The sequence below is a fragment of the Chrysochloris asiatica genome, unplaced genomic scaffold (assembly GCF_000296735.1).
Source record: "Chrysochloris asiatica unplaced genomic scaffold, ChrAsi1.0 scaffold00204, whole genome shotgun sequence".
NCBI classification, from domain to species: Eukaryota; Metazoa; Chordata; class Mammalia; order Afrosoricida; family Chrysochloridae; genus Chrysochloris; species Chrysochloris asiatica.
This window is the reverse complement of record NW_006408722.1, coordinates 2,113,889-2,136,508: the sequence shown is the minus strand read 5'-3', so window position 1 is coordinate 2,136,508 and position 22,620 is coordinate 2,113,889. Positions and strand designations below refer to the sequence as shown.

The window sequence follows — 22,620 nt, the reverse complement described above, 5'->3', positions numbered from 1 at the left end:
TGGGTCAGTACTGACTCAATGGCCCCTAACAACAACAACAACAACCTAGTTATTTAGTGCTGTTGTAACAGAAATATTAGAAGTAGGTGGCTTTAGCAACAAGAAATTCATTTCCTCCAAGTTTAGCAGGTTTTTGGTCTGAATTTAGGTCACAGAAGGGAAGTCACTCTCTCTATGTCCATTATGGAGAAGTCCTTGTTTCTTTACATCCTATATTTCTAGTTTTCCTGGCAGTCATGTGGCTTGTATGTTCCCCATCTCCGCTTTTTTGCTTCCTTGCTTAATTGCTCTTTCGTATCTCGAAAGAGATTGGTTTATGACATAGCTACAATAATGTTGCTTTGTTAACATAAGAAAACCTATTCCAAAATCAGAATATAGCCACAGATGTAGAATTTAGGATTTACAATGCATATTTTGGGTAACAATTCAATCCATAACAGTTACTAAGTGATAATATTCTCTCTTATAGAAGACTTTTAAAAATCAAATGCTGTCAAATAAACAAAGGAAGATTATATTATAAAAGAAAGGAAAATTATAGGTGTTCTTGCTTTCTTGCTTGCTTTTATGTTTAATAGGCTAATTACTAATTTTTTTATTAAAGGAGACACTGAATTCCAATAAAACATAAAATCAAGAAACACAAAAATGTTTAAGATTCCACATATTGATGTTCCTCACAACTGTACTAGCATATCACCTTCATCCCAGTTAGAAGTTATCAAGTACATACAAATGTACAATACTGTAATATCTGACATATGGACAAATTGGATGTAAGTGCTAGATTCATGGCACTTGAGACAGAATACTTATATTTTTTGCGTAAACACATTTTATGGTATACACATGCATATCACTTCATTCAGACAGGTCTGCCTATTTATTCCTCAAAAGCTTATGGTCATAAATATTCCTCCATCTAGTTCATGTCCTGAAGGATATATTGTTGTTAAGTGCCATCGGGTCAGTTCTGACTCATAGCGACCCTATGTAGGGTTTCCAAGGCTTTAATTTAAGTCTTTTCAGGAACAGAAAGCCTCATCCTTCTTCTGTGGAGCAGCTGGTAGGTTTGAACTGCCAACCTTGTGTTTTGCAGTCCATTACTACAGAGCCACTACTCTCCCAAAGGATGTATGTTTTGTTAAGTGCTGTCAAGTCGGTTCCCACCCATAGCAACCCTGTTTCCAAGCAGTGGCTGGTGAGCTTGAATCACTGTCCATGCAGTTCAAAGTGACTTTGCAGTCCAGCACATTAACCCACAGTGCCACACCAGGATGTGTAGGATGTGTACACTATACAAATAAATGGTTCATCTATTCAAAAAAATAACTTTTGAGTACCTATTTATAGACTGACTCTTTTCTAGTTGTTTGGCATGTAGCCATAAATGAGTCATGCAAGAACCATTCTTTCATGGAGATTAAATTCATTCATTGATAATTCTATTTTGACATATTAAGTTTAAAATGCTTGCTAGACACCAACTGGGAGAAAAAGTTTTAAAGAGACTAAGAGCTAGAGATTTCATTTGGGAGTTACCACCACATCATTGTTAAATGCCTTTTAGAAGATGGATAAATAAAGAAGTATACGGGTAAGTAAAGAAGTATCTCATCTTTCTTCCTAGCATTGCCTCCTCAGTGTTCTACAAACAAGCCAGGAACAGTACCCTGTCAGAGCCTTTGCCTGTATACATGGAATGCTCGCTCCAACCCTCCCCATTTTGGTGTTACAAAATGTCACACTCTCTGGAAGTCTTTCCTGATCACTCTATTTAAAATTACAGGCCCTCCCCACAACAGTCCTGACCCACTTCCTCTTTCTCCATTACATTTATAATGTGCTGTATATTTAGTTTACTAATGTACCACATTACAATTGTTTGCTTTGTTTACTGCTGTGTCAAGTGTGGTACAATGCCAAGCACATTGTACATACATAATAAATAATTTGAGTGAAATAAAAAAATTCTAATTGAAGTGACTAATTGTTTTTTAAGGAGCTCTGGTAACGTAGTGGTTACAAGTCATGCTGCTAACCTCAAGGTCAGCAGTTCAAAACTACCAGCCATTCCATGGGAGAAAGATGAGACTTTCTGCTCTCATAAAGATTTACAGCCTCAGAAACCCTATGCAGTGGTCGCTATGCATTGGAACCAATTCCATGGAATACCACCACCACCAATTGTTTTTTAACATTAAGGATCTCAAATTTACCATATGTCTTAAGTAACTTCAGCCATAATCCTAAACTAAAACTTTCAGTTGCTCTTTATTTACATTATCAAGACTGATGTAACAGTACAATTGCTCATTATAATTAAATTTAAGTGATCTAACTAAAAACAGACCTGTATCTCTCAAATATGCCTTGATTTTAGTAGGAAACATCATCAGTCCCTAAAAATTGTAAGTTTTAGTTCTCATATTTTCATTCTTCTAATTCTGAATTCCAGTCAGTGAATGACAATTTATACTATCTGTAATATTTATGGAGTCCTGGTGTGGTGCTGTGGGCTAATGCGTCAGACTGCAAAGTCATTTGAACTGCAAGGTCGGTGGTTCAAGCTGCCCCTTGGAAACCCTATTCAGGGTCGCTATGGGTCAGAATCGACTCGATGGCACTTAACAAAAAAAACAACATAATATTTATTGTTTAACATCGAGAGAGATAACTGTGTTACTAGAGCTTCTTAATATCCTTCTTAATCTTTATAGTGCCAATTTTGTAACCAGTTTAAACAGTTCTTAATCTTACATGCCAAGGAGCTCTGGTAGCGTAGTGGTTACGAATTGGGCTGTGAACCTCAAGATCAGCAGTTTGAAACTACCAGCTGTTCCACGGGAGAAAGATTTACAGCCTCGGAAACCCTGTACAGGGTCGCTATGAGTCAGAACCGACTCCACAGCACATAACCACTACCACCACCACCACCACCATCTTACATGCTGGACCTTAGTCTTCCTTAGCTTGCCCTGACCAATCCTAACAAAGAAAGACAATACTATTTTAAACTTTTAGTACAACTTAAGTATATGCAGCTTACCATATGGCACATAAAGTGATAAGATAGATACTCTTGGAGTATTTTTCTAATATTTTCAATACTGTCTGATATTTTCCTTCCATTCAATGTCACTGTGGTGATTTCAGCACAGTGGTTGCCATAGCAAAAGTAATTAGTCCCTGAGTTTATACTTTTTAGCAAAGACTTCTGTTAGGAACCTATCTTGGTGAGTCACAGATGCCAGATGTGATTCTGATAAATATTTTGAATGCTTTTTGATTAGAAATGGTAATTTATATGAAAATTATAAAATTGCTACGTTAGAGTCTAAATTTTATTCATGCCCAGAATTTAAAGTAGACCAGACTATATTCCTTTCTTTTAAGGCCTCCAAATATGAAAGAAGACTAGGAACACAAATGTCTTATATACAAGTTTGTGTATGATAGATCCTTGCCTCTTTAGGTACAAGTATGAATTTAATTGACATATTCTTTTCTCAAAACTGCACTGTCCTTTTAATTTTTTTAAATGATTTTTATATTGTGAATGTGGTGTACAAGATCCATAGACTATTTCATGCTTAAGGATTGCTGTAGGTCAGTGTCATCTTTTACATTATTACACAGCTCTTTTCTAGTTGTCAGTTTGTCTTACTGTGGTGACTTGCATGTTGCTGTGAGGATGGAAGCTATGCCACCAGTGTGGGAGACAGGTTTTAGCTGACCTTCCAAACTAAGACAGACTAGGAAGAAGGAGAGGATGACTATTTCTAAAAACCTTATGAATAGCAGCAGAACTCTGGCCGTGTAGTAACAGAAAATTGAACATTATGAATAGCACCTGAATATTGTCAGATATCAATAAGAAGAGGAGGAGCCCTTCAGGTTGGGAGGTACTCAAAAATGTGACTAGGGAAGACCTGCCTCCTCAAAATGGAGTTGACTGTGATGACACAAATGGAGTAAAGCTTTCAGACCTTCATTTGCTAATAGAGCTCAACTTGAAATTAGAAGAAACGGCTGTAAATACCCGTTAATAATCAGAACGTGAAATGTCATAAACTGCTGTCGAGTCAGTTCTGACTACGAGCAACCCTGGATAGGGTTTTCAAGGAGCAACTGGTAGGTTTGAACCACTGACCTTATGGCTAGCAGTCCAGTGCTTATCCTACAGTGCCACACCAGAACATGGAATATATGAAGTATGAATCTAGGGATGTTTAAAGTTGTCAAATATGAAATGATGTGCTTAAAGATTAATATTGTAGGTAGGCATTAGTGAGCTCGAGTGGACAGGTACTGGCCTTTGTGAATCTGACACTCATATGGCTTACTGTGCCAGGAATGACAAATTAAAGGGGAATAGTGTTACATTCATCATCAAAAAGAATATTTCAAGGAATCCTGGTGTAGTGCTTTGGGACAAAGTGAATCTAAATGTCAGTTTGAATCACAAAGTCAGCGGTTGAAATTCACCAGCGACTCCTTGAAAACTCAGGGTCACTGTGAGTCAAAACAGACTTGAAGGCACTTAACAACAACAACATCTTGAAGTACAATGCTGTCTGTGATAGGATAATACCCACATCCCTATAAGAAAAACCAGTTAGTACCACTAATGTTCACATTTATGAACCAACCACTGAAGCCAGTGATGATGAAATTAAAGAATCCTGCCAAATTCTGCAGTGTGAAATTGATCAAACATGCAATCAAGATGTTTTGAAAATTACTGATGATTGGAATGTGAAGGTTGGAAACAAAGAGGAAGGTTCGGTATTTGGAAAATATAGCCTTGGTGATAGAAACTATTTTGGAGATCATATGATAAAATTTTGCAAGACTAATGACTTTTTCATTGCAAATAACCTTTTTTAAAGAACACCAACAATGACTATACACATGAACCTCACCAGATGGAATACAAAGAAATCAAATTGACTACATCTGTGGGAAGAGATAGTGGAAAAGCTCAATATCACCAACCAAAACAAGGCCAGGGGCAGACCATCAATTGCTTGTATGCAAGTTCAGGCTGAAGCTGAAGAAACATAAGACAAGTCCATTAAAGCCAAAATATGAACCTGGGTATATCCCACCTGAATTTGGAGATCATCTCACGAATAGATTTGATGCATTAGACACTAATGACTGAACATCAAAAGAGTTGTAGGATGACATGAAGAATGTCATAAAGGAAGAAAGTAAATGGTCTTTAAGAAGACAAGAAAGAAGGAAAAGATGACAATGGATGTCTGAAAAGAAAGTTGCTTTACACCGTAGAGTACATCAACAGGGAACTGCCAGAGGTTCAATCCAGATTTAGACACATGGGTAGAACTAGGGATATCATTGCTGACATAAGATGGATCTTGAGTAAAAGAAGAAGATACCAGAAAGATGTTTGTCTGTGCTTTCTTGACTATGCAAAGGGTTTCGACTGTGTGCATCATGACAAGTTATGAATAACGTTACAAAGAATGAATATTCTAGAATACTTAATTGTGCTCATGAGGAACCTGTATGTAGACTAAAAGGCAGTTGTTTGAACAGAACAAGGGGATGCTGAATGGTTTAAAATTAGGAAAGTTGTGTGCCATGGTTGTATTCTTTCACCATACTTAGTCTTTATGCTGAGCAAATAATTTGAGAACATGGGTTATATGAAGAAACATGTGACATCAGGATTGGAGGAAGACTTATTAACAACTGTGATATGCAGATAATAAAATCTTGCTTGCTGAAAGGGAAGAGAACTTAAAATACTTACTAATGAAGATCAAAGACCACAGTATGAGTTGCACCTCAATGTAAAGTAAAGAAAACAAAATTCCTCACAACTGGACCAATAAAGAACATCGTCCTTGTTAAATGGAGAGGAGACTGAATTTGTCAAAGGCTTCATTTTGCTTGGATCCACTCTCAACACTCATGGAGGCAGCATTCAAAAAATCAAATGACTTATTGCATTAGGCAAATTTGCTGCACAAAACCTCTTTGAAGTGTTCAGGAGCAAAGATGTCAGTTTGATGACAAAGGTGCTCCTTACCTAAGCCATGGTACTTTCAATAGCCTCATATGCATATGAGAGTTGGACAGTGAATAAGAATGCATTTCAGTTTTGGTGTAGCAGAAGAATACTAAAAGTACCATAGACTTCCAGGAGAAGAAACAAATCTGTTAGAAGAAGTAAAGCCAGAATGCTCCTTAGAAAACAAGATGGCAGGATTTCATCTCTCATACTTTGGATATATTGTCAGAAGGGACCAATCCCTAGAGAAGAATATCATGCTTGGTAAAATGGAGAGTCAGAGAAAAAGAGGAAGACCCCAACAAGATTGACACAGTGGCAGCAGCAATGGGCTCAAGCGTAACAATATTTGTGAGGATGCCAAAGGACTGGGCAATGTTTTGTTCTGTTGTACATAGGGTCACTATGAGTCAGAATGGACTCAGTGGCACCTAACAACAACAACAAATTTTGTAATGTAATGGATATTTTTAATATTTTTTAATGTAACTCATAACTTAATTGGGGTACTTTTCTCTCAACCTGCTATGTGAACCTTGCCAGGCATTTATCTCTTCATCATTGGAATGCACAATACCTTGGAAGTGATATTTGGAATATTCGTAGACCTTAAAGATACTTACGAATCGGGCTGCGAACCTTAAGGTCAGCAGTTTGAAACTACCAGCTGCTCTGCGGGAGAAAGATGAGACTTTCTACTCCCGTAAAGATTTACACCCTCGGAAACCCTGTACAGGGTCGCTATGGGTCGGAACCGACTCGATGGCACTTAACAACAACATAACTTGGGAAGAAATAAAGCATAGGTGAAATTTATTCCTCTCTGGCACAGTACACCTGAGAGGAATTCCCTGCTGTCAGTTGAAACAATATAGAAGCCTGAGAATAAATTATGGGGATCCCAGTTCCACCATTTTATACATGAATAACTTCTAAATTTCTCTGTTACCTTTGAATTAGACTGCTGCTCTGATGCGTATAATAGTTGAAATGCCTGATTTGAAAATCTTGTTGCTGTATACTGACTTTTGCGTAACTAATTAAATAAATAATTGTTGTTGTTGTTGTTGTTGTTATATGCCCTGGAGTGCGTTCCAACCCATAGCAACCCTGTATAGTGTTTCTGAGAAGCACCTGAAACCGCCCGCCTTGCGGTTTAAACCTACTTTGCAGTCTAGCGCATTAACCCATAGAGTCATACCAGGACTCCAAATAATTGCCTAGTACTGAGCATTCCTAAATAAAGCATGCATGCATGATTGAAAAAGTATGTACCTGAGAGTTAAGTGTTGACTCTTCATCTGTATGTGACCTTTTCATCTTTAGAACATGTTTTACTCCCTAGTTGAAATGCTACCATGATTTTCAAATTATTTATTCAATAAACTTCTCTGTCAATAAAAAAGATTTTTAAGGTTTCATAGGTAACCAAGTGGAAAATTTAACTGCTGTGCGATTTTGAAGAGAAAGATGTTTATATTCTGAAAAAAAAATTCTAACTAGCTCATCAGATTATATGTTCCAATGACCAAAAATATCTAAAATATTTTTCTTAAGGAAATATCAAAATTAGCCAGACCAGAAGATTCCCTAATTTTTCAAATGACTATTTCAAATTAGTCTATATACTTCTGAAATTTATCCTTTTAAAAAATACTTTTAAACTAGCCCATATTTAATTAAAATATTATCCATTGTTAAAGGATCTCAAAAGTGAATCTGAACAAGAAATGAAAATAATGTTTTACCTAGGTATATATCATTAGAACTTTTCTCATATTTCAAAGGGCCCAAAAATAATATTTGACTGAAAGATTTTTATGGTCAGAAGTTTTAAGAAAACCCTTATTAACTGTGATTAATAACTTCCATTTTAATGGGAGTCATTATCCGTAATCTTTACAAGAAAATATTGGAGTACCTGTATGCAATTCACACATTTAAAAAACTGAGGCTTAAAAATGACACCTTGTCTAAGTTGGCACTGGTAGCCAGTTACATAGCTGAGATTTGAACCTAATGTCTTCTGATTCTGAAAGTCATGCATTAAACTATTTTGTAGCCTTGATGGACTCTGGATAGCATTTAAGGATGCCATATTTGGAATCCAGCTGTCTCATTTTATATATGGAAAACCTGAATTGACCAGGCTCTTTAAATGGCAAAACAGGAATAAAATCAAATGGTTCCCTCCCATTCCTTACCCATTCCTTACCTATTGTCATTTCTACTGACTGCCCAAGCTTCTCTGTATTTCTTGATAATTTTTGGAATAGCTTCCATAATTTGCATTTTGTTTCTCATCTGTTGCCCACATATAGAGTAGTAAATTGCTAGCAGATAATTAAAGATTTTGAATGCAAAGATTGTGTTCTTACATAAATTAATTTTACTTGGACTGTCGTTTAATACTTCCTTATTCTTATCAAAGCAAGAATTAGAGTCATTTTTCGGTCTTTTTTTACTTTCATGTTTAAATGCATTTCTGTTCCTTTCATGGCAAAACCTTATTTCTGATTCAGGATTGTATTGGCAGAATATGACTAGTAGCTAACTTTACACACACTGTGGACTGTATGGGAGTAAATGTATAAGCCAGATAATATGATTTTGGTTCAGTATTTTTTATTTAATTTGGGAATTTATTTTATAGGTTTAATTTAGCTGGTAATTTGTCACAATATTTTAACTTTCTTGAAAGAATTAGCCATCAGTCAGCTGTCAGTTTGTGGAACTGTGGTGGCTTACGTGTTGCTGTGATGCTGAAAGTCCTGCTGCCAGTGTTTTTAAATACCAGCAGGGTCACTGATGGTGAACAGGTTTCACGTGGGCTTCTAGTGTAGAGAAAGAAGGTGCTAGTGCTGGTGGTGGTGTGCCGTGGGTTGGTTCTGACTCATAGCAACCCTATACAGGGTTTCTGAGGCTGTAAATCTTTACAGGAGCAGTCAACCTCATCTTTCTCTTGTGGAACCCTGGTAGTTTCGAACTGCAGCCCGACTCATAACCATTGCACTACCAGAGCTCCTGTAGAAAGGAGAGGATGGCTAATTCTGAATGTTTAGCCACTGAAACCCTTATGAATAGCTGTGAAACAGTGTCTGATAGCACCAGAATATTGAATATTAAAGCATTATAAATAGTACCAGAATATTGTCAGATATAGTGCCAGAAGATGAGACCCTCATGTTTGAAGTCACTCAAAATATGACTGGGGGAAAGCTGCCTCCACAAAGTAGAGTTGACTGTGATGATGCGAATGGAGTAAAGCTTTTGGTATGTTCATTTGCCGAAGGGGTACAACTCAAAATAAGGGGAAACAACTGTAAATATCCATTAGTAACCTGGTGTGGCGCTGAGGATTAATGTGCCAGACTGCAAAGCCGTTTGAACTGCAAGGTTGGCGGTTCAACCTCACCAGCTGCTCCTCGGAAACCCTAGCCAGGGTCACTATGGGTCAGAACCGACGCAATGGCACTTAACAACAACAACAACAATAGTCAGAACAGGGAGTGTAAGAAGTATAAATCTAGGAAAATTGGAAGTTGTCACAAATGAAATGGAACACATAAAGATCCATATCCTAGGCATTCCTAGCTGAAATGAACTGGTATTGGCCATTTTTTATTCTGACATTCATATAATTTACTATGCCGGGAATGACAGATTTAAGAGGAATGGTGTTGCATTTGTCATCAAAGAGCATTTCAAGATCTATCTTGAAGTGTAATGCTGTCTGTGATAGGATAATAGCCATCCATACACCTTCACGGAAGACCGGTTAGTACCACTATTATTCAAATTTACAAACCAATCATTAAGCCAGTGATGATGAAATTGAAGAATTCTACCAGCTTCTTCAGTCTGAAGTTGATCAAACATGCAATCAAGATATATTGATCAGTACTGGTGATTAGAATAAAAAGGTTGGAAGCTTTGGTGATAGAAACAATGCTAGAGATCACATGATAGAATTTTGCAAGAGCAATGACTTTTTCATTGCAAATACCTTTTTTAAACAACATAAACAACGAATGTACACATGGATCTCACCAGATGGAATGCACAGAAATTAAATTGACTGCATCAGTGGGAGTAAATGGTGGGAAAGCTCCATCTCATCAGTCAAAACAAGGCCAGGGCAGACTATGGAACAAACTATTAGTTGATCATATGCAAGTATAAATTGAAGCTGAGGAAAACTAAAACAAGTTCACAAAAACCAAAATATGATCTTAAACATATCCCTTCTGAAGTTAGAGATCACCTCAAGAACAGATTTGGTGCATTAGACAGTAATGACTGAATGCCAGAAGATTTGTGGGATGACATCAAGAACATCAAAATGGAAGAAAGCAAATAATATACAGTTTAATTTTTAAGATATGTGAAAAATGATAAAACATTAAATGCCTATTTCTCTTAATATTGTTATATGCAAATGGTATTAAATATATCTGAAAATTATTGGTTAAGAATACATTGCTTTTTATAAGAAAAATAAAAGGATTATTTCACCGCACATTTGATAATTATTCTAAATATTGATTTATAGATTCAAGTATAAAAATCTTGAAAGTAGTCTAGTTTAATCCTCCTATCCCCAAACGCTTCCCAACTTCAGAAAGTAAAATGAACAAGTTTGGTGCAGTGTAGAATATTGAAAAGACATTTCAACCATCGTGTGCCTGCTGGCACCTGGGCTGGAACTGACCTGCAGCTATACCGTTATCTGCCTTCCCTATTTGCCAGCATAATTAGGTCTTGTTTCTATGCATATATTGAAGAGAAGATACCAAGAAGTAGAGTAGGTCACAGTATTAAGATTCTGAATTAGGAAAAAAATCATTAAGTCTCAGCATTCAAAGAAGCAGTATTCAGGAATACAAAAAAACATCATCAGATAAGTATTATAAGACTTTATTGAAGGCTGAGGAGTATTAGGCATTGAATGGCAGGGGAAAATATTTTATTTCAATTAGAATAAACTAACGTTGAAAAGAGTGAGAAATAGCATCATGAAAGTCTTTTGTGACTAGGTCCTCTCAGAGCCTTAACCTATGTGACAGCAAATTTGGTAAACTTCCTATATCCCTGGCCCCACCTTCCACTTTGCAGCATTACTGTATCTGATAGTGTCCTGCATGTTTTCATATCTGATCATGTTCACATTGTTTGACAGTATATGTTCTTATCATGGACATTTCAGTAAGGCCTTGGATCTTGGGAAGCTTTTTATTTGTTTTTTATAACTGAAACAGCACCTGTCTCTCATTCTCTTCATTTGGTTTACAAGTATTGAAAGAAACAGAGAAAGAAAGAAAGAAAGAAAGAAATCTGAATATGCTCATACATACCATCTACTTTATAAAATTCATTATTTATTTTAAAATACTAACTTTTGTTTTCCCAATAAAAACCTGATTATTATTTTGTTGTTGTTAAGTACCATCTAACCAGTTCTGACTCATAGGAACACTGTATAAGGTTTCCAAGGAGTGGCTGGTGAGCTGGAACCACACACCTGTGATTTAAACCAACCTTGCAGTCCAACACTTTAACCTGCAGTGCCATGCCTTTAGACTAGAATTTATACCCTCTTTGTTTTTCTGTGCTTTTGGTAATGATGTGCTCTTCTGAAACAATATAAAGTAATGTTTCTACTCAGATACTGTAGTAGAAATTAAAATGACAGATTTGTGAAAAAATTTAGTACATGTATTTTCAGTGTTACAGTAATAATGAATAACAGAAAAGCAGCTTTTTATGTGCATACGTTATCTGTCATATGCGTCACAAGTCTCTTAGCAAATTTGACAGGAAGCTGTTGCTTCTTCCTATGTTCTGGGTCTGTTTTACCAAGAAATGCGCTTTTTGAAAGTCAGGATAGAAATCTTTCAGCCTTGAGTCCCTTAAAAGTTAAAGTTAGCCTTGAATTCTACTTAGAAATCCCAGGTGTGGTGCGGTAGGATAAGCACTAGACCACAGGTCAATTTGAACTGCAAGACCAGCACTTCAGACTCACCAACCAAGCCTAGGAAACTACACAGTGTCGCTGTAAGTCGGAACTGAGTGGACAATACTTAACAACAACAACCATCAATTAGTTGTATGACTTATTTTTAGCTCATGTATGCTACAGTTATTCTTAAGTAAATTTTCCAGATGGTAGAAGGAGACATTTTGACTATGTCTCATTTGAACTATCATGTTATATTCTACTCTAATATTCAGAGATCACTGATTTATTTTCATTATTATACCCAGTGTTCCAGGATACAGTTCAAAATATTTAGCCACCCTACTCACATGTTTTCCCTCATCTATGGAGTAATTGGAGCACTGGTAAGTGCCGTACCTTAAGTGTTGGGCGCCAACCTAAAGGTTATTTCCAACCCACCAGTCACTCCCTGAGTAGATGTTGTGGTCTCCTTCTATAAAGATTTATAGCCTTGGAAACTCTATAGGGTAGATGTACTTGTCCAATAGGGTTGCTATGAGTCAGATTCAACTTGACAATAGTGGACATGGCGTTGTATCCATCATATTTTAAATTGTTGCTTTCATTGTTCATGACCATGTGATTCTGTGTTTCCTTTAGGAAGCCTTTCAGTGAGTCTTAGAAATGAGAACTTTGAAGAAAAGACTCTGTGTTTTTTCTAGTAATAATATGTTTTGTTTTCTTTATTTTATTTTTCAATTCTATTGCCAACCTACTAAGCACTGTAAAGCACTGCACAAGATACAAGCACTATGCTACAGGCCTAGAGGGAATCTAAAAAGATAATGTATTTCTTTATGCTTTCCTACTGTGCTATAGTTTTTCCAAAATTTCTCCCACATTTACTCTTCATAATGGTCCCTTGTGTAGCTAAATTATGTTCCTTTTAACCATTTTACAGGTAAAGATATGTAATATAAAAGAAATTGAGTTTCTTTATGGGAACTATGGATCTTTTAACAGTGGCATGAGACAACCTGGATATCCATCAATAAAAAAGTAAAGGAAGAGCATAATTCACATCTCCTAACCCTTCCTCCCAACATCCAGTGAATCTAAGATGTAAAAGTAAAAATAATGCCCTAAAAGTACTAGAAGAACATGGGATGTGGGATTATAAACATGGAGTACAAAGAATAGACCTTTGTAAGTATAAGCAAAGCCTAGGAGCCAAGAAAGAAATTATTAATAAATAATAATATTCTTAATGCAGAAGAGGTCCCACAAATGGCTAAGAAAAAGGCCAATAACATCATTCATAAGAAAATTAAAACCGCAGTGTGTTATCATTTTCACCTATCAGACTGTCAATAACCAAAACATTTGCTACTTCAGCCATTGGTGTAGCCTCTCTGACAATGATTCTTATAGTTACAATGTCCATCAGCTGCACCTCAGAAAATGTATCCAGGGTCCCTATGAGTCGGAACCAACTCAGTAGCATTTAAAAGCAAGGCACCGTAGTAGTAATTCTATGTTGAGCTTTTTTACCTACTACCAACCTGTTTTCTATATAAGTGGCACCATTTTACATCCCCACCAGCAATGCACAAGTATTCCAGTTTTTCCAAATCCTCCCCAATAATTTGTTAGTAATAGTATCCCTGTTTCTGACAAGAGCCAGTCTAGTGGGTATAAGTAAATCTATTTGAATAAAATTGTGGTTAGAGAAGAGTTTCATTTTTAATTTTGGCAAGGTTCACATCAACTGAGCCTTAAATTCAGTTTGCTCTTCAGTTCCTGGTGACCAACCATCCAAAAGGCCAACTTTGCTACTGCAGTTTTTTAAGTTAATTAAAATACCCTTCTTTCTGTTAACAGTTTCTGTTGACTCTTTCAGAAGAGATTGCAACATTTAAGAAAACATGAAACATGTACTGTTCTGGAGTCCTAAGCAGAAGGCAGTCCAAAATTAAAATTTCTTGGTACTGAATTCTTGGAACTGTGTGCCAACCTCGCAAATCAGCCTGTCTTTGTTCTTAGTCGACTCACAAAGTCTCATTATTTCTAAGGGAAATTGCTTAAACTAGTTCTAGATTCTATCCCGGCTTGTCTGATTTTTCCTATGTAAAACCTATTTTTCTGAAAACTTGCCCCCCCCCAAGCATTCATTGTTGTTGTTGTTGTTGTTAAATGCTGTCAAGTCGGTTCCAGCTCATAGCAACCCTGTATAGGGTTTCTAAGGAGTGGCTGGTGGGTTTGAACTGCTCACCTTGAAGTTAGCTGCCTAGTGCTTATTCTGTAGCACCACACTGGGAACCATATCTGCACATGAGTTTTAGGTAAAATGACATGCAGTTTAAAAAAGACAAATATATTCCAAATTACATGAAATTGAATAAATGCAATTTGTACCTCTAGAATGGATCTCCTTAATTTAAGAGGGGAAATGCTTTGAAGTACAATTATAGATTAACTGATAAAATTGGAATATATATTCCAGCAGTCAAGAGATCAAACGACGTATTGCATTAGGCAAATCTGCTGCACAAGACCTTTTTAAAGTGTTGAAGAGCAAAGATGTCAGCTTGAGGACTAAGGTGCATCTGACCCAAGCCATGGTGTTTTCAGTAACCTCATATGCATGCGAAAGCTGGACAGTCAATAAGGAAGACCGTAGAAGAATTGATGCCTTTGAGTTATGGTGTTGGAGGAGAATATTGAAAGTGCCATGGGCTGCCAAAAGAACTAATTGATCCATTTTGGAGGAAGTGCAGCCAGAGTGCTCCTTAGAGGCCAAGATGGCCAAACTTTGTCTCTCATACTTTGGACATATTGTCAGGAGAGACCAGTCGCTGGAGAAGAATATCATGTTTGATAAGGTGGAGGGTCAGAGAAAAAGAGGAAGACCCCCAATGAGATGGATTGGCCAAGTGGCAGCATTGATGGACTCAAACGTGGCAACAGTAGTGAGTTTTGCCCAGGATCAGGCAGTGTTTTGTTCTGCTGTGCATAAGGTCGCTATGGGTTGGTACCGACTCAGTGGCACCTAACAACAACAATATTGGATACATTATATTATGTTAGTGTGAATTTGAGTTGATAACCATTTTGTAGTATATAGTATGTATCTCTGTCCCTGTTCTTAGAAGATGCAAAGTATTTAGGGATAAAATGCCAAGTTGTATAACATATATGCTTCAGAAAAAGATTAGATTTTTGAGAACAAGCACAAATGATAAAACAAATGAGGTAAATGTTAACAATATATTTGGATAAAAGTCATTCAGGTCTTTCTTTGTATTGTATTATTGCAACTTCTTTGCATTTGAAATTGTTTCTAAATTAAAAGTTGAAGGCACACACATGCAGAAAGGTGAAACATGCAGAAAGATTAATACATTTGTTTCCTTTAAAAGAAAGAAAAAAATCCTTTGGGTTTTAGGACTAAGAAAGCACTGGGCAGGAAATTGATCTCTTAGATAACTTGGCTATCACTTCCCCTAAATATCAAAAAACTAGCTCTTTTAGTCAGCACAGAGAGCATTACATTCTCAGATTGCATTATAGATTTCTGTAAACATAGCATAATGATTTCTGTGACCATGTCTGTAAAATATTGCTGATAATTCATACTAAAATGTATTGTTATGATATTACATGTTTATTATATGGTTACTTACCAGAGGATTTCGTTGAAATACTAAATTAAAAAACAGAAACTGGGGAAAATTAAAAGTATAAATCACATTCTAATCTTAGGATTTTTCGACTGGGATAGAAATGACAGGTAGGAACTTAGTAATATTGTTCTCCTTGGGATCCCATTACGTACAATACAGGCAGTCCCCCAGGTATGACCCTCCAACTTACAGACAATTCTTATTTGATCTTTAAAGGTTCATAAATTTGCTTTCACTTTGAAACAATTGAATAAATCAATCCCTACTCACAACAGGAGCCCTGGTAGCTTAATGGTTACAAGTCAGGCTGCTAACCTGAAAGTCAGCAGTTCAAAACTACCAGTGGTTCCATGGGAGAAATATGAGGTTTTCTGCTCCCATAAAGATTTACAGCTTCAGAAACCCTATACAGGGTCACTATGGGTCAGAACCAACAACTCATTGGCACTTAACAACAACAACTCACAACAAAGTTCTCATCACAGTCACCTTCACTTGCTGCACATATAGCTTCTAAATCGTTGTCAAAGGCTTCATTCGATCAGCCTTTGCTTACACTAAACCCAAAAACCAAATCCAATGTAAAGGCACTCTACCCTTCCTCTCTGCTTTCCCCATTTTCATTTGTCCTTATTAACTGCCTCCTGAGGGACTTTGTTTTTGGGAAAAAGCTTTTTTATCTGATATGGCTGATTATCCTGAGGAGTATGTTCTTCACAAGTGCTAATGTTGTTTAGCTGCAAGGTGATCTTTGGTGGTAGATTCATTTCCAAGTTTGAAGGGTATCTAAAAGCCAGTCTCTGGTCTTAATCATAAAATCTTTTTACTCTTTTGAGTTTTCTTCTACATTTTTCTCCCATTCTATCAAGGACATTTTATTGCCCTATCAGAGTGGCCAGTAGTTGCAGCCAGGCAACATATGGGTAGTAGAGGTGGTGGTTCATGTAGTCCGTTAGTCCTTTGTACTCATTGTTTCCTCAAGTCTTTGATTTTCTTCACACTTGTTTACTTTGGACAATGAAAGACCAACAAGGTAAAACTTGGATAGCCACTCTCTAGGATTTAAGATCTCAGTCGCTGTTCATCACAATAGGGTATATAGAGCATAGGCTCTGTGATCTTAAGCCCCGAAGCCCAGTAACTCATTCCACTAAACCCAAAAACCAAATCCAATGTAAAGGCACTCTACCCATCCTCTCTGCTTTCCCCATTGTCCTTTCTCCTTATTAACTGCCTTCTGGCTTTCTTTTTGGGAAAAGGCTTTTGCTTATGGCTAAGAAGTTTTCAGAACTTTGTCCTCTGTTTGCTGGACTATGTACATGACTATATTTACAGTGCATACAAATCCTCTCCCAAATCTATATTATAGTCATGGAAGTGGTCCCTTCGCCTACCCTTACTTATTCAGTTTGCATATCAGCTTATGTGTCCACTCATCAGTCGTGGTTTGTTATTATTGATATTGCACGATTGTGTATGTAATAGTATTTACCTTTGTTGTTATTGAGATTTAGTCTAGAAGGGTAAATGCCAAGAAACCAAAAAAAAAAAAAAAATCAGGAATCAATACAAGAAATTGCCAAAAAGAAAAATAAGAGAGGTGGTTTCCTGACAGGGAACCTCATGACAAGAGATGAAAACAGCTCTACACAGAAGGGAATTGAGGATTTCTTTTTATACTGTTCGGTAAACAAGCCTCATCTTCCAAGCAGAGAGAGAGGGCACTGTATGAGGAGAGTTTTATCTTCAGCCAAAACTCAGGGGAAAACAGCCTAGCTCCAGCTATCTGCTATTCCTTAGTAGTTAAGTGGTCTGTGGGAACACAGAGCTCTGGTATGCAAGGTCAAGGATGTATGCTGGAGGGTAGGGGAAAAGGAGATAAAAGTGAAAAAAGCACTTCTCCTGGGTTGGCATTGTTGTGTGCCATCAAGTCAATTCTCACCCATAGTGACCCTGTATAGGGTTTCCAAGGAGCAGCTGGTGAGCTTGAACCACTGACCTTGCAGTTCAAACAACTTTGCAGCCTGGCACATTAACTGACAGCGCCACACCTGGCATTAGAGGGCCATTTTGGAGCATTCAGCTTCTATCCCTACAGTTGCCTTTACCTCTTGTACCCCTCCCAGTGTCTTCCTTTGCCTTGATCATCTTGTGCTGACATCCTCCTTATTGTATATTGGTTTCCCCAAGTTAATATGTGACTACCTTCTTGTTGGAGTCCTGGTGTGGCATATAGAATAAGCACTCAACCAACCACAAGGTCAGCGTTTCAAATTAACCAGCCACTCCTCCGAAACCTTATACAGGGTCACTATGAGTCAGAACCCACTCAACAGCATTTAATAACAGCAACAACCCTCTCATTAGTGATTTACCCACCCTAGCCTCCCACCCCTGGTTTCCATCAAAGAATGTTTCTTTATGTGTGAGAATCATTTCCTGACTTTTTATAATAGAGGTCTTTGCAATATTTGCCCTTTTATGATTGACTTATTTCGCTAAGTATAATGTCCTCCAGTTAATCCATTTTATGTGGTTTTTGTTAATTTATTGTAATTCCTTAACATTTGGTACTATTCCACTGAGTGTATGTACCATAGTTGGTTCATCCATTCATCCACTGATGGCACTTAGGTTGTTTCCTTTATTTAATATTGTGAGTAGTGCTCCAGTGAATATAGCATTTATTTCTGTCCTGGCTCTTACTTCTCTGGGACATATACTTAATAGTGGGATTGCTGAATAAAGTGGCATTTCTGTTTCCAACTTTTTAAGAAAACACCATATCATTTTCCACAGTGGCTTTACCATTTTACAATCCTACCAGCAATGTAGGAGATTTTCAATATCTCTACACTCTTGCCAACGTTTGTTGAACTTTGCTTTTAATACTGGAGTGAGGTGATATTTCATTATGGCAATGTAGGATAAGCACTGGACTGTTAACTGCAAGGTTGGTGGTTCAAGCCCACCAGCCACTTCTTGGAAACCATATATAGGGTCGCTATGAGTTGGAACCAACTCGAAGCGGTTCAAGCTTACCAGCCACTCCTGGAACCAATGCAATAGCATTTAACAACTACAACAAGTTTACCCCTGTTTTCTTTGATGATCTTTAGGTTTTCCATTTAGGTCTTTGGCTCCATCTTGAATGTGTTTTTCTTTGTGGTATGTGATATGGGTACCACTTAATTTTTTATGAATGGATGTACAGTTTTACCAGTACAGTTTGTTAAAGAGACGGTCTCTTCCCCATTTCATCAATTCTGGTCTCTTGTCAAAGATCAGCTGTCCACTGCTGGGTGGAATTAAAAGATAATGAAAAATTTCCCTGAACATTTTGAAGTCCCTTCATTTAAAGATACACAAGTTAAACTGTATTAAATATATCAAAGATTAAAGTAGCAAGAAAACTAGTGACAGCTTCCATAGTAATAACCCTGACAAAGATTTGCTCTAGAATATCAAAGTCTGTATATTATATGTATATGTGGTATGGGGTGCTGGGGGAGTAGATGGGTGGGAGGTCTAGAGATGCTGACTCCAAGTTCCTCAGTGACCTCACCTGTACAGGTATTTGTGAAATGGTGTACAATCAGTCTTTTGTAAGCAGTGAACTGGAGAGGATGTCTGTATTCCCTTCCTTTGCTTTTTTTAATCAATACTTGCTTATTGATGGTGTTCAGAAACCAAGGTGCTACAGAAAGCTCTTAAAGTTTATGCTATATTAAAGACACTTAGCCTAAGTATGTATAAAGATAAATTCTCACATTTATTGTAAGTCATATAATAATGGCATGTTTCTTGGTCTCCTATACTAGCAAAGATAATTATGTACATAAACCAAAACTCATATTTCTTTAAATTTATTATTTTAACATTAAAGCCTGAAAAAGAGTGGGTTTTTCGTGTGTGTTTTTCCAGCAGTAGGTAAATATTTAACCATAAAAAAGTGTGCATTTTGAAATTAGACACAGTCTGGGTAATAAGTAGCAATGACAGACTAATTTTTTTAAATTGAGTTACAATCATTACAAAGTCATGTTTTAAATTCTTCAGTTTTATCCAAATAGATGTAGACTTGGAGCAACTAGGAGATTTAATCTATCAAACAAGAACACTTTCTTTTGTGGCTGTTAATGAACTCTTGGAATTATGTTTGGCAGATGGAGATGGACACACAGATCACTTACTTCCTGGCTGTGAAGACAAAAACTGCCAGAAAAGCACCATCTACTTAGCAAAATCTGGAACAAAGCAGGTATATATATCAATGTAGGGTCTTTTTTGCTGGGGTTGTTTTCCCAAATGATACTAATACGTCTTCATTCTGTTCCCTTATTAAGTACTATGAAAAAAATTAATGTATCCAGCAGTGTTTTTTATTTTAATTCACACAAAACACATTTTTAAAAATGGACTGCTAAGTTAAATTGTTTTTTTCATAATTGAATTAGCAAAATACCTAAATGAATGTCTTTTGAGTTTTGAAGACCAGCATTATAGTCTGCATTTAGTAGAAAAGTGAGAAATTAATTTCCAGTTGTTTTAGAATCCACATTTATGGAAGCACATCTAATTACTTTGTATCTGAGCTTTATGACATATCCTCATTAAATGGAATGCTTTTTAATTTAATGAGTCTTCTGATTTATTTTGTGATGTGGTGCCCTAGGATAAGCACTCACCCTCAAGGTCAGTTTGAACTTCAAGGTCGGTAGCTCAAACTCTCCAGCCACTCCCTCAGAAACCCTACACAGGTCTCTATGAGTCAGAATCAACTGGATGGCACACAACAGCAACAAAGCAGTTAACTAAAATATAAATTTGGTAGTTTGCAGAACAACCAAAGAAACTAAAAATTTACAATTTTTTTTTAACTTTTCATTGTAAATTGAGTGAAGGTTTAAAGACCATCAGCTTTATATTCAACAAATCATATACTTTGTTTCATTTCAATGATTAACAAACCCTTTCATTCAACAATAGTTATCCCACTTCTTCCAATAGTTCCCACCGGTTTTCCACATCCCTTTCTATCCCTTCTCAACTTTGTCCTTAGAAAAATGTTGCCCTTTTGATCCTGAATGATTGACCCTTCGATGGTGAACATACCTTGCCAGTGATGTGTACCCCTCCTTATATAAACCCATCTATTGCTTGGCTGAAAATTGAGCCACGAGGGTGAGTTCCTCTCCAGACTGAAGGGTGGTAGAGGGCCATAGTCTCTGGTTCCTCCAGTCTCTTTCTGACCAGTAAACTTGGTCTTTTATTATTATTTTTTTAAATAGTTTTGAGGTTTGTTCCACATTTTCTCCCACTCTCCCAAACCCTCTAACATAATCCCTTTAAGAGCATTTGGTGGTGATAGTCAAGCACCATCGAGTTCTTCTGGTCTCAGACTCATGGAGATTGATGTTCACATGTTTCATTAGTCCACTAGACGAATTGATTCCAAGCCTCTTCAATTCTCATTACTCTTCTTTCTTCTGCACATGGAGAGCCCAGTAGCTACACCTTAGACAGCCACACATGAGTTTTCAAGATTCCAGACACTACTCACCCAAGCAGGATGTAGATCATTGTCTTTCTGGACTATATTATGCCAACTGGCCATCGTGTCCCCTGAGACTATGGTCCTGAGCCCCCAGGCACATCAGCTCATTACCTTAAGATGTTTGATAATATCTAGGGAGTTTTCATCATTTTGCCTATTGTATGCGCCACTGCTTTCATGTTTTCAGGAAAGGTAAATACACATATGTACAACTATGCTTTTAAACTCATATATTTGTGGGACACTATGAGTCAGAACCGACTCAATGGCAGTTAACAGTAACACCAACAATAAATATATATGTCCCACTATTTCTCCCTTACCCATTCAGCCTGTGCCTCAATCCCTGTATCTACACAAAGAGCACTTGTTACAAGGTTATCTATATATCACTGTTTACCTCTATCCCCTTTAGCCCATGCGTACCTCCCCATGTCTTCACCTGACTTCATCATTCTTCTGCTACCCTCCCCGTCTTGCATAGTGCTCCCTCCCTTATATATTGCCCACTAACATGGTTCTAAAGTCTAGACAGTAAATTATTCTTCCCTTCGCTGGTGCCATAGAGTCGGTTCTGACTCATAGCGACCCTGTACAGGGTTTCCAAGGCTGTAAAGCTTTATGGGAGCAGATAGCCTCATCTTTCTTCCGTGGAACAGCTGGTAGTTTCGAACTGCTGATCTTGTGGTTCGCAACCCGATTTGTAACCACTACACTACCAGAGCTCCTTTCCGACCACTAGTAACCATCAAAAAAATGGTTTTTCATTAAAAAAAAAAACAAGTTTTTATAATAATAGCCTCATACAAAATTTACCCTCTCTGTGATTGACTCATTTAACTCAGCATAATGTCCTCTAGGTTCATCCATGTTATAAGGTGCTTCACAGATTTATCATTATTCTTCTATGCTATGTAATATTCAGTTGTGTGTGTACCAAAGATTATTTATCCATTTTTCTGTTGATAGGTACTTAGGCTGTCTCCATCCTTTTGCTATTGTGAACAAACATCGGTGTGCACGTCCTGCCTCTTATTTTTTGTGTATATATCTCAAGTAGAGGGCTTATTGGGTCAAATTATTTCTATTTTCAACTTTCTGAGGAAGCACCATACCATTTTCCACAATGGTTTAACTAGTTTACAGTCCTACCAACAATGTAGGAGGGGACCAGTCTTCTACTCACTCACCAGCATTTGTTGTTTTCTTTTAACTTTGCTATTAATGTTGGATGTTAGATGATATCACATTGTAGTTTTAATTTGTATTCCTCGTCTGTCTATCTTGCTGTGGTGGTTTGAATTGCTGTGATTCTGAGGGCTATGCCACCGGTATTTTTAATAACCAACAGGGTCACCCATGGTGGACAGGTTTCAGATGAGCTTCCAAACAAAGA

At 37.1% G+C, this 22,620-nt stretch overlaps 1 protein-coding gene across 1 annotated transcript in view; it reads left to right on the top strand.

Moving 5' to 3' along the window:
* The window catches only part of ITFG1 (integrin alpha FG-GAP repeat containing 1), a 392,891-nt gene that overhangs the window by 157,599 nt on the left and 212,672 nt on the right, over positions 1-22,620 (top strand). Inside the window, exon 9 of the mRNA XM_006872566.1 lies at positions 19,834-19,928. Coding sequence (XP_006872628.1) covers positions 19,834-19,928 — 95 coding nt within the window. The remainder of the gene's footprint in view (positions 1-19,833; positions 19,929-22,620) is intronic.